The 13,017-nt window shown below is 55.5% G+C and overlaps 1 protein-coding gene and 1 long non-coding RNA gene across 2 annotated transcripts; both read left to right on the top strand.

The window, feature by feature from the left end:
• Window positions 1–2,320: 2,320 nt before the first annotated feature.
• LOC140680805 (serine/threonine-protein kinase pim-3-like) lies at window positions 2,321–7,950 on the top strand. Its single transcript, XM_072919549.1, has 4 exons — window positions 2,321–2,399; window positions 6,255–6,728; window positions 7,116–7,292; window positions 7,919–7,950. The coding sequence occupies exons 1-4, from the start codon at window positions 2,321–2,323 to the stop codon at window positions 7,948–7,950; spliced, it is 762 nt and encodes a 253-aa protein (XP_072775650.1).
• Window positions 7,951–8,529: 579 nt separating this feature from the next.
• On the top strand, window positions 8,530–9,710 carry LOC140680866 (uncharacterized). The gene is made up of 3 exons (XR_012052245.1): window positions 8,530–8,689; window positions 9,397–9,441; window positions 9,585–9,710. It is a non-coding gene; the product is annotated as an uncharacterized lncRNA (long non-coding RNA).
• Window positions 9,711–13,017: the final 3,307 nt, after the last annotated feature.

The following is a 13,017-nucleotide window of genomic DNA, read 5'->3' as shown; positions in this document are numbered from 1 at the left end:
CTGCAGCTCCCTTCCTTTGAAGCGCCAAAAGTGACACCACACTCAGGCGCTCACCTCACTTCAACCAGGGCAAAGAAATGTGGGCTTCCCTTCAATTTCATCCCCTAGAAGAGCAGAAGAGAAGGAGCTTCCCTCAAATGATGGCAAAAGGGGGATTTTTACCTCAATTCAAACCCTTTAAAAGGAGGGACAACAGGGCAGCCCCCTCCGTTTCAACCTCAGGATGATGAAAAGGGTGGGGAGCTACCCTCAAGTCAAACCCATCATACAACAACAATATTTTTCCCCTTCCATTTAAAAGGCAACACAGGGATTCTCTGTCTCCCCTGTGATATCCCTAACACCCTGGAAAAGGCAGGTTTTCCTTCAACCACTACCCTCAAAACCACAAGTGAAGGGGAATCCCCCACTAGTTCAGACACCGGTACCATCAATTTGAATTTCTTTTGTCCTCAAAATCCTTTTTTTTTTTTTTCCTGGGGGCAACTGGGAGGGATTGGCAAGACGAAATTTAAAAGGGAAAGGAGAAAAGTCCCCACTACAAAGGCGCACCGGCTCACCTGTTTGGCTGCTGCTTCTCGGCACAAAAGTTCGTCCCTCGGCACCTCCTTTGAGCAATGCTCCACGTACACAAGTGCATATCCAGGTGATCCCCCGGACCCTGTCCAAAGCGCCCATCGTCCTTCCATGAGACAGGCCCGGGAGCTCCCCATAAACTCCCCTTCTCCAGCAGCAGCTCCATGCAAAAGCCAGCTGAAGCAAACCCTCTCCCTAAAACAGCCTCCCCCCGGCAGGAGCCGCCCCTCATCCTCACAGCTCACACCTGGGGCTGCTCTGAGCCCTCCTCATCCTCACAGCTCACACCTGGGGCTGCTCTGAGCCCTCCTCATCCTCACAGCTCACACCTGGGGCTGCTCTGAGCCCTCCCCATCCTCACAGCTCACACCTGGGGCTGCTCTGAGCCCTCCCCATCCTCACAGCTCACACCTGGCGCTGCTCTGAGCCCTCCTCATCCTCACAGCTCACACCTGGGGCTGCTCTGAGCCCTCCTCATCCTCACAGCTCACACCTGGGGCTGCTCTGAGCCCTCCTCATCCTCACAGCTCACACCTGGTGCTGTTGCCACTCTCCAACATCGTCTCTCCCTCTCCAGCACACAGCCCACTTCTTACAGACACAGATCAAGCAGAAATCTACTACGGGTGTTGGTTTTTCTTAATCCATCTGGTTACACAGTTAAAACACATACATGCATTGATTGTCATTGAGAGAAAGCTTTCCCGTGGAGAAAATAGTAATTTTGGTAGCACACTTCGATACACCTTTGGAAAAAGCAGAATCAGCACCAACTCCTAAGACCCCTGCTGAGGAACCCTGCCCTCCTTGGGACACCCAAAGCGGCAGACCTCGAAAAAGGAGGGGGAAAGTCAAGCTTGGAGTGGAAAAAGAGAACATAAGTACAGCAGCCTTTAAAAGTGCCTGCACGGAGCAATAGTGGGAACCAGTCACATTTCTTCTTTCCTTGCTTTCTGTGATGACATAAATATGAAGTAAAAACACCTTAAACAAAAGGCAGAGCTAGGATTTTACAGGTCTTCATTTTGGCAGGCTGCATGACAGACGCCTCTTCCGGGACTGCGACGGAGAATGGCAGAGAACGGAGGCAAAAGGTGCCGGAGAGCCCTTCCTGTTCCCTTCAGCCCCTGAAGCTGCTCCGATGGTTTCAGGGCACTTGCTTGGTTCAGCACTAGTCAGAATTTCCTACATTCCTGGATACAAATGAATGGATAGAGAGAGGGCTTCTTTCCAAATGAATTTAGCCATAGATACCTATTCTTTACCAATACCTATAAAAACGAAACACTTGCCAGGTTTTAGTATTCTACACACACCCCTCCCTGGGAATTTTGGGGCAGCTTTAGGTCCCTCTGCGGGACGGCACCCAGCGTGACCTCCACCCCTCATTCGCCACCCACCCGCTCCCCCACCGCAGTGTGCCTCCCTCTCCTAGGGACCTCGGGGTGCCCCAAATGACATCAGAGCCCCGAGTCTTCACCCCCTTTTCCTGACCCCCAAAGAATGCACAGAACGAGTCCAACTGCCCTGGACAGCAGCCCAGCACTCCCTTCCAGCCCTTTCCACACCTCCATCCCCCCCGAAAGGGACTCTGCCGCAACAAGAAAGGGGGGGCAGCCCCCAGAAGGCTTGAAGCCCCCGCCCCGCCTCGCTGTCGCAGGCCAGGGGCAGAAATTGGGAGCGGCAGAGGCGGCGGGGACGCGGCACGGCCGGCACGGCGCAGAGCGGGGCCGCTCTCAGCGCGATGGTGGCGGAGCCGCAGGTCCGGCAGCGCCGGGCGGTGTCCGAGCGGCGCGGGGGGATCCGCCGAGAGCTCCGGCCCCGTGCGGGGACTCCCGCAAGGGCCGGGGGGCGCCGGGCTCCGGCCCTCGGGGCTTTATTCTCCGCGCCCCGAGCCCCGCGGCTGCGGGGGAAAGAAGGGAAGGGGCGGCAGGAAGAGAGGAGGGAGAGCGGGGCATGCAGAAGGGTGGGAGGGAGGTCGGGCTGCGGAGGAAAGTGGGAAGGGAAGGAAAAGGCCGGCAGGGAAGGAAGAGGGACGGTGGACAGAGGAGGGAGAGAGGGGGAATAGAACGGAGTAGCGGGGCAGGGACAGGACGGAGTGAGGGCAGTGGAAGGTCGGGTTTGGGAGGGAGAGGAGGGGACGGTCTGGGGGTCAAAGAACAGGAATACGGGGAAGAGGAAGGGTAGCGGGAAAGGGAGGGAACGGAGCTGCTTTGGGGAGAGTGGGAAATGCGGGAAAGAGAGAAAGAAGAGGAATACGGGGAGGAGGAAAGAGGGGCAGAGAGAGGGACACGAGGGGGAGCCTCACAGAGCCCCGGCTCCACCCCGAGCCCGCCCCGGCGCCCCGCCCTGCCCGGCTCGGGGCTCTCCTGCTGCCGAGCCCCGCGGGCGGCCCGGCTGTCGCACAGAAATGCCCCACGCAACATTAGACAAAGCAGTTTCTATGTTAAACCCTTTCTATCCTAGAAGGAGATAACTTCTCTACCTCCTTCGTCTTCTCATTTTTCTTCTTTGATTTCAAAATCAGACTTACAAAAATTTACTCCTAAAAAAGACTTGGTAAGTAGTCAATAAAGTAGTCCTGTCACTTTCATAACCTAAAGGTATACTTATGTTTTCACAAAAAATAAACTACATGACAGTCCTACTCACTGTGTCAAACCTTATTTAAAATACTCACAAAAATACCCCAAGATAAATAGTTCCACAACCAAAACAAAACAAGCACCACTAACTAAAACCATCCATCAAAACACATTGCGTTTATCAGTCACCAATCCTAAAAATATCTCTAGGATGTCCGGGGAAGGGAATCCACATCAGGTACGAAGGAAGGCTGCCTCCCCTGCTGGCAATTTCCTGCAGGCACCGACCTGTGGCCCTTGCCCAGCTACAATCAAGAACACCAAACATCACTGCATGATCTTAGCTGCACAGCAGCCACAAACCCACGAGTCTGCTACTCACCATTCTCCTAAGAATGCCCGGATCCTCGGGCCGCTTCGGCCACGCCCTCGTGGCAGGGTCTGCCTGGGAAATGAGGAGACGAGGAGATGCGGCATTCCCAAAACTCAAGCGCACCCTGGCTCCCACTCACTGGTTCCCTAACATAAGGTCACCCGTCTCATGGATGATGGGAAGGCAATGCAGGTTCTATTTCAGGATTTTAAGTGGAGTTTTGATCCTGTCCCTCGCAGAATACATCTGGAGCAGGTGTCCAGGTGTGAGACAAAGAGAGACAGGGTGTGCTGGCTGAAGAATGGGCTGATGTACTGGTTTTCAATGGGATAGGATCCATTTTCTTCCCAGGGAGCGGCAAAGAGCTGGGTTTGGATTCAGGACGGGAATATGGTAGACAGCACACAGATGGCTTGGATGTTACTGAGCAGGGCTTGCCCTCCTCAAGGAGTTGCAGTGTCACATTGGACAATCCATGTCCCATGCTCTGCCAGCAAGGAGGTGAGACCATCAGCATTCCCCTCCTCATCCCTGTGTCCTTCTGAAAGAAGAATCTTCCACCCACTCTGCTCCAGAGAGCTGGCAAGTGCCCATAGGGAGCCCCCTTACCCCTCCTGGGGCACTGCGGAGGGCGGGGCTGAGGCAGGGCTGTGATGGCACAAAGGGCAGAGCGCTGGCGTCAGGCAGGGCTGTGATGTCCCAGGGCTGTGCTGGCCGCAGCACTGTGACACCACTGTGACATCACCGCGCTGTCGCTGGGTGAGACAGGCCAGCGCCGGCAGCTGCCAGTGCAGTCGCGATGGGACGTGCTGGAGCCATGGGTGACGGTGACGTCCTGGTGACTGCGCTTGTCCTGCTGCTGGCCGCCCTGGCTGTCTGGTGGGCCTTTGGCCACCGGCAACCGCGGAGCCGGAGCACACGGACAGCGAAGAGGAGCCAGCACCCCGGGGCCCGGCCCAGAGGCTCACGGAGGAAGCGAGGAGCCCCTGCGGCTCCCAGGTTCCCCAGGCCTCGGGCTGCTCCTGGCGAGCAGCCACGTGCTCCCGCCAGCCCCCTGGGCAGCCCCTGCGGCTGCGGCCCCTGCCTGGCAGTGGCCCGGGAGCTGCAGGAACTGATGCTGCAGCTCTGGGATGGCAACGGGACACGTGCGCCCCTCTACTCTGGGATGTGGCAGGCCTTGTGGAAAGAGCTGAAGGAGCTGCTGGAGCGAGGCCACCTGCCCTGCTGTGCCTCGGCCAGCTCCTCCACAAGCCTCCATCCCTTCCAGAGGCTGCTCCCAGCGAGATTCTCCATCCCTGGGAGAGCCTCAAGGCCTGCAAGGATGGCACAGCAGGGGGGAGCCACCACCATCCATGCAGGAACCTCAGGCTGTCAGAGACCCTGCACCCTGCCAGCAGCCTCTGCTATCTCTGACAGCCTCCATCCCTCGCAGAGGCTCAGTGAGACCTGTCAGCCTGCAGAAGGAGCAGAGCCCGTGGACAGGTCTCCCAGCTCCCTTGGACTCACGGACGTCAACGACACGGGCACAATCCTGACCCTTTACGTGTCAGGCGAAAGCCCACAAGTCCAAATGGGAGCCCAGCCCGATGCGGGGGAGCCTGCTCAGGAGCAGCTGACGGGGCAGCAAGCGTCCTGGAGCCAGCTGTGGTCATCCCACAGCGGCCAGGACAGCCAGGACGCTGTGCCGGTTCTGCCAGCTGGCAACAGCCCGAGCCTGGTGGTGGAGACGAGCCTTCAGAGGTTCCTCCATCTGCAGGAAGCTGCCCCGAGACAGCCCTCGAGTGCCGCGAAGGGCTTTCTAGTAGCAGGTGAGATCTCCTGAGGAGCTGCCTGAGGCTCCGCCGGGGCTCTGGAGGGGCGCGGCCAGGCCAGGCCAGGGCCCCTGAGAGCAGCCCAGTCGCTGGCTGTTTCCAGTGCCTCCGATGGCCCGGCTTGAAAACGCCCTGTCTGCTTTGCAGCCGCTCCTGGGTCTCCCCCGTGCCAAGCCTCGGGCTGCAGCCCCGGCCGTCGGCAGGAGCAGAGCCCAGCCCACGACGCCGGGGACAGCGCCGGTGCCGCCCTGCCCCGCTGCCCCGGGGCTGCCGCAGCCGCCTGTGCGCGCTGCCCCGGCCCGGCTCTGCCGCTCGCCAGCCCGGCGGCTGCAGGGCGGTGGCCGCTGCCCGGCGCGCAGCAGGAAGCGGGTGAGAGCGCGGCGGCCCGCGGGGGCCCGGCCCGCTCCACTCGCGGGCACTTGCGGGAGGGGCGGGTCCTGGGCGCAAGGCTGAGGGCTCGCTCTTGGCCGCAGGGCAAAGGAGGCAGCGGCAGGAGCGGTACCTGCTGGGCCCGCAGCTGGGCAGCGGCGGCTTCAGCACCGTCTTCTCGGGCATCCGCCTCTCGGACGGCAGCCCGGTGAGTGGCCGCGACGGCCGGGCCTGGGCGGAGGGGCAGCGGCGGGGAGGGGCAGGGCTGGAGCTCAGCCCTCCTCTCCCCATGGCTCGCAGGTGGCCCTCAAACGTGTGGCCCGGGAGAGCGTCCTGCAGTGGGACGAGCTGGTGAGCGAGCGGGGCCAGCGGGACAGAGCGGGGCGTGGCGGGCAGGGAGAATCCCGGGGCGGGCTCAGCGTGCGGAGCCGCAGCCCCGCGGGCCTGGGCACGCCGAACAGCGGTGCCGGGGCCGGGCAGGGGCAGCCCCGAGCATCCCCCGGGCGGGAGGAAGCGCAAGCGCCTGGGAGGCTGCGGCAGGGGGCACTGGGGCATCCCGGGCAGGGCGCAGCGCAGCCCCAGGCCTGCAGCAGCAGCAGCAGCAGCACCTGCCGCAGGCACTGATTTTCTCCTCCTCACAGCCCGACGGCACCCGCGTGCCCTTGGAGGTGGTGCTGATGGAGAAGGTGGGCTCTGGCTGCCAGAACATCATCCAGCTGCTCGACTGGTTTGAGCTGCCGGATAGCTTCATCCTGGTGCTGGAGCGTCCGGGGGCATCACGGGATCTCCTGGAGTTCCTGCAGGAGCAGGACCAGGGGTTCCTGTGCGAGGAGCAGGCGCGCTGGCTTTTCTGCCAGGTGCTGGAGGCCGTGCGGCACTGCACCGCCTGCGGCGTCCTGCACCGGGACATCAAGCCGGAGAACCTCCTCGTGGACCCGGAGAGCGGCGACCTGAAGCTCATCGACTTCGGTTGCGGCACCTTCCTCCAGGAGCGGGCCTTCACGGACTTTGCCGGTGAGCCCATGGCCTGGGCCCTGCTCCCGGTGCCAGGCACTGCACGGCCCCGTTCCCTCCCGGGCCGCGGCCTTCAGCCGGCTGCCCTTTGGCACGGGGCGGATGCCGTGCCCCAGGAGGCGGCTGCCGGCCCTGACGAGAGAGGGGGAGGCCAAAGCGGCTCCGGGCCCCTGGGCTCAGCGGGCCCACAAGGGCCTGGGCTGCTCTGCTGGCCTTCTTGGCCTTGCGGAATGGTTTCCTGCTTTTGGCCAGCTGGCTGGGGGATGCAGGGTGGCCTCGGGGGGGAAGCTGTGGCCGCGGGCGCAGCCCCTGCCTCGGTCAGGAGGCTGGTGCCAGGCTCTGGAAGGCAGCAGCCTGCACCCGGCCAGCGCCGCCTGTCTCCCCTAGGAACGCGCGTGTACAGCCCGCCCGAGTGGACCTGGCTGGGTTGCTACCACGGCCACGCGGCCACCATCTGGTCCCTGGGCGTGCTGCTGTACGTCACGGTCTGCGGCAGCCTCCCCTTCCAGGACGACCAAGCCATCGTGCTGGGGAAGCTCTTCTTCCGGCGGCAGCTCTCTCCAGGTGGGTGTCCGGCCTCAAGCCGGCGGGCTTTGGCAGGTGGCGGCGCACGCCCGGCGCGGCCCTCACGCAGCTCCGCGGGACGTGGATCTGCCCTCACGGGCCGGCCGCAGGAGGGGCCCGTGCCGACGGGGTCAGCGCGGCACGGGCGGCCGGAGGAGGCGGCCGCGTCCCGCCGTGCCGCTCTCCCGCGCGGGGCTGAGCCGGTCGGGAGCCCGGCACGGCCCAGAGCGCTCGCGGCACGGCCCGGGCCCCGCGGGTGACGGGGGCAGCTGGGCTGGAGACTTCTGGCGGTGACCGGCGCTTTCTGGCTTCTCTCCCCAAAGCTCCAGCACCTGATCCGATGGTGTCTGGCCAAGCACCCTGCGGACAGGCCGGAGCTGGAGGAGATCTCGCGCCACCATTGGGTGTGGGGCCGGCGTTTTTGATGCCTTGCCGGAGCCTCTGCAGCACCCACTTACCGAGTCCCATGCAGGACTGAGGACCTGGAAAATAAAACAGCAAACCCATTGTGGTGTGTCAAGGCTGGTCCTTGTCAGCAACTTCACCTAAAGAAACCTCTCGGGAAAAGGGGGAATCAGAGTGCTGCCTTCAGCCTTTGGCAAGCTTTCCATGCCTGTCCTCCAAAGTGGTACTTTATATCTTCAAGCTCAGGCCGTAGTGTGGGTCGGAGGGGCTTTGTCGAGCCAAGAAATGCAGCAGTGAAACAACAGCTGCCCTTTCAAAGTGGCAGGGCTTCTTGGTGTCTCTTGAAGTGACACACAGGTCCATTGTGCATTCCAAGGGTCCGTGGCTTTCAGGGACAGAGACCTTCCTCTCTTACCAGAGCTCTGAGGAGAGCTGTAAGCTACAAAATATCATTTCAGGTTGAGCCCTGCTGAACTCTTTTTCTTTCTTCCTATGAAATGGGAGGCAGAGCTGGGCACTTGAGCAGCTTGGTCTGCACCATCCTAAGTCATGTGCATGGAGCCCACAGGAAATGTTGAGATGCCGGAGTCATTCCCATGGTGCTGGTCTCATTTTACCCCCCAAAAGTATCTTCTGCTGCCTTAAAAACAACCAATGGTAATGGAAAGTGCAGTAACCAGTCACAGGAAAGCACCCAGCTGCCTGCCTGTGGGCAGGTGCCATCTACTAAACCTGTGCCACCTTCTGCCTACTGCTCTGACCTCCCAAAACAGGGTTTGGGAAATAAATGTGGGGTTTTTTTTTTCAGAAATGTGCCTGATCTTTCAGTTTTCTTCCCTTTTATGCAGGCTGCTGAAGCTCTTGTGCCCTGAATGGCTCTCCCAGTCCCTACCTGAAGACCTGACCTGAGCCGTGATCCTTCCAGCCAGTACCCCACTGTGATGTGATGGTGAGAGTGTGTCAGCCATGGTCTGCAGCCTGAGCTGGGAGTGGTAATTATCCCTTTTCCAATGACCTGTGAGTGGTGACTGCCAATTGTCCAAGGGCCAGGACACATTTCCTCCAGGAGCTGGAGGTCCCTGTGTCCCCACAGCCCCGGGATGTTGGTGACCGCAGGCCCAGAGCCATTGAGTCCTCTGTACAAGGACTAATTGCAAGCTGTAACGTGAAATTTTTATTATGAGTCATTTGCTCCTTTAGCTATGTTATCTTTAGAATAATGTTTTTCTATTTTATTGTGTTATTATATTGTGGTATTGCCTTATTGTGTTGTTGTTACACAGATATTACATTTCCAAAGGTGCGGTAGTGGATCAGCTGGGTGGGGATTTGAATTCTACACCCCTGCACTGGGCCATCAGGTAGTGCTGCTTGCAACCCCTAACTGCAAATCTGTAGGTCTCAGATTCAGTCAAAGAGAGAAACGGAGAGTTTCTAGCCAGGCAGAAGCCTGGGAAAGAGTTGGAGAAGAATGTAAATAATTATTTATCTCTCTTGTTGTTCACATTATTTATAGTTAAGTTCTATCACTGTGCATCAAGCACTCTGCACCAATGGTGTGGGCTGTTTTCACTTCAGGACCAATGGAATTGTTCCTCACGAAGCTCTGTATAAAAGAGCGGTGTATTTTAAATAAGCCGGAGTTTTACTCTCAGCAGCCTTCTGAGTCAGTCTTCTCATTCCCGTCCTGCCTCAACAGTGACACCAAGGGAACCCTACAAACTGACATCAGGAACCTGGACTGGTGAGTTTTCTTTCCCAGGGAAAAAGGCTGGTGTTTGTGTTCAGGGCCCTGAGCAGGTTTGGTTTGGGCTCCATCTACTTTGATCCCTCCCCTAACGTATTTATAGACATGGATAGGATCACCCTAAACTTCCTCTTTTCCAGACCAAGAGTTCCATCTTCCTCCATCTTGCCTTACGGCAGAGTTGTTCCAGTCCCTCCATCATCATCTTCACAGCCCTTCACTGCTTTCTTCTGAGCTGAGGAGCCCCAGCCTGGAACCAGCCCTAGAGGTGCTCAGCAGTGCTAAGCAGAGGAGAAGGATCCCCTCCCTCGGCCTGCTGGCTGCACTCTCGATGCAGCTCAGGATCCCAGAAGAGTGCATATTTTGGCTTATGGTGACCTTGGTGCTCTCCAGGACCTCCAAAGCCTTTCCTGGCAAAAGCTTTCCAGCCCAGATAGAATGGCCCCCAGTATGCTCTGGTGCCTGCCTGGTAGTGTTCCTCTCCTGGAACAGGACTTTGGGCTTCCCCTTCTTGAACTTGGTGATGTTCCTGTCAGCCCATTTCTCAGGCTTGTCAATGGCAATATTATCCTTCGCCGCTTCCTTCGAATATTGTCCCATATTTGGTGCTGATGTTGAATTGTTCTGAGAAAGAGAACCCCATAGGACTGTAGAACAAGAATTTTTGTGGCAGTAACTGCTGTGTGCAAGAGTTTCCATTTGTCTTTCTCAATAAATATACAAGGAAGTGTAATACTCAGCTGGCCAAAGAAGAGACTACTTTCAAGGCCCAAGCCACCGGGAGTGGGTGTGTGGTGGAGGACCTGGGCCATGCCTAAGGCTGGCTCAAGAGTCTCTAAGTGACATGGGGAGATCAGCACCGAGGGTCAGACTGGATCCCCTGGTTCATGGGCAGAAGGTAAAAACCCAGTATGTACAATACTGGTTTGATCAGAGGGAGGTTCAAAGAGCTGGAATACCTGTTGAAAAAAAACTTTCATTTCGAAAAAGGAAGATATTTCACTTCATTTCTTGAATTCCTATCTTATTGAAAGAAAAAAAAAGTTCAAAGATAAGCAAGTATGGATCTCATAGAACTGATTAGTATCTATGTTTTCTAATTCCGTTTTTAAACTTGTGTGTTAAGCAACTGAATTAAAACATGTTGCTGTAATTGTGGGTTGAGGCATGTATTATCTGCATTAATATTTTTTATTATTTATGAGATATAGGCATTTTTCAAATCTTTGCATAAAACTTCTTGGCTAATGCAATCTAAGTACCTAAATATAATTAGTGGAAGAGTTTGTTAGCATAATCATTGCCATGGGCTGTAATTAACATAAATTTTAATTTCATGACCTTGTAGAAGAGATTATAATTGCACAAACCATCATTGTGCTGAGAATGTTTTCCTCTTGAATGTTGATTTTTGAAGATGATCACCATAATATTTTGAAATTATTATTATTGTAGTACTCATCTGCATTCAGAGAATCAGAGAATGGTTTGGATTAGAAGGGGACTTTGTAATCATAAAGCTTGTAGATCATCTGGTTCCACCCTCCCTGCCATAGGCAGCAACACATTCCTCTAGACCAGTTTGCTCCAAGCCCTGTCCAGTCTGGCCTTGAACACTTCCAGGGATGGGGCAGCCATCTCCAGGACAGCTTCTCCAGGAAACCTGTGCCAGGGCCTCACCACCCTCACATGGGATAGTTTGTCCCCATCTAACCCTGCCCTCTGGGAGTGGGAAGACATCCCCCTTTGTCTTGACACGCCAGACCCTTGGAAACAGTCATTCTCCATCTTTCTTTCTCATATGCTCCCTTCAGAAACAGGAAGGCCACCATTAGGCCACCCCAAATATGCCCTGGCTACTCTTCTTAGGGACAATTTACCAGAGCCTTGCTGGCTGGGATTCTAATTTGTTAATTCATACATTTTAGATACTAATGAATGTTCAAAGGCAACAAATTCTTTGATTTGTACTCAGCATCCTGTATCTGGGCACCAAGAGGTTTGCTGAGTGGGAATGATGGAATTGGTGGAATTGTGGGGACACACACATAAAACTTCTGCCAGTTTTAGGTTCATGTCTCAAGCACCAACTATCCATTGCCATCTTGGTGAAGAGAATTCTAAATCCAAATGGATTTTTTCAGGCTGTGAACTGCAAGCCATGCAGTGGGGTCCATCCTGCACCATGCAGACCTGCCATGCCAGTATTGACAGCTGGGCTGAGCAGCACCACTGGCTGCCATGAGCTCAGCACCACAGAATGGGCTAATTGCCCTAATCAGTATTGGCTGTGTGGGAGCTGTGCCAAGGAAAACATTCCTGGAGTTGTCACATCAATTAACCCTTGAGCAGAAAGAGGATCCTCATTCCACAGCTATGGATCTGTTAGCTGGAGAAAGGGACAACCAATCTTTTGGAAAATATAGCAAATGGAACTACCACTGCTATGCAGTGCTTGCTATGCAAGCATTTCACAGTAAGTGGCTCAGTATCACAGACTGCTGCTCACTAGTGCCCAGCTTGAGACAGTTGCTGGCTACAGAAGGAGGTGTTGGCATGTTAGTAAATACTGTCTGCTGTTATCTGTTGTTATAAATTTGCGCCACAACGGAACATAATCTAATTAAGAATTTTATTAATTTACAGCAAGTAGGATATGAACAAAGGCAACAGCGCTGGACAGCAGACTGAGAACTTCAAAAACCGAAGCTCCACTGACTGCTGCATTGATTCCTTCAAACCGTCTCCTTTTATTCCAATTTCTTCTTTTGTCTCCCTGGAATTTGCAAGCTAATTGCTGCAATTATCTTGTGTTTGTATAAGCAGTCTCTGGTGTTGTTAGTAAATACTGTCTGCTGTTATCTGTGCAAACCAAGATCAATGCATTGAGACCAAGCTGAAATTCTGGAGAAGACTAAAGCCCTCATGCAACATGATAACTAAAATTAATTAGTGTAAAACAACTGTTTGGTGGTCATGACTTAGCTTTTGTTTCCCAGGTCTCGGGGAACAGGTTTTGGCTGTACTTACTCTTTAAGAAAAATGGCTTTTAATGGATGCCAGCTCTGTTCAGCTTCATTATCCTTGAGGACAGTTTCCAGGGAATCCTATGTGGACACTTCCTTAAAAAACTGAAAGTTTGCTCTCCTAAAATTTAGGGTCTTAATCACAGCCAGACTCTTAAATGCTCCTGCAAATAAAAGTCAATATATAGACAAATGTTTGCAAAAGCCAGTGTGAATGAACATGGAGGGGGAAAAAATTTAAAAGCAGCTCTCATGCCAAGGATCAAAGGCCAACACTCAGAATTCCCAGCTGGCACTCACTCCCAAGTGCTGCAGCGATGCTGAGTGCCAAGGCACGGAAAACTGCCTTTGCCATTGCAGCCCTCGCACTCCCCTGAAAAGGCAAGGGCTGGCTCACTGCTGCTGCCCTTCCCCGGGCAGGGATTTCAGCCCAGACCTCACTGGTTCTCATCTTGTGCATTCTCAGCTCTGGACTGCAAATGTGCTGCCATCAGGAGATGGTTCTTCACTACACTGCATCAGCAACGGTGGAGATGATTCCATTCCT

The sequence above is a fragment of the Taeniopygia guttata genome, chromosome 29 (assembly GCF_048771995.1).
Source record: "Taeniopygia guttata chromosome 29, bTaeGut7.mat, whole genome shotgun sequence".
NCBI lineage: Eukaryota > Metazoa > Chordata > Aves > Passeriformes > Estrildidae > Taeniopygia > Taeniopygia guttata.
This window is presented reverse-complemented; position numbering and strand designations above follow the sequence as displayed.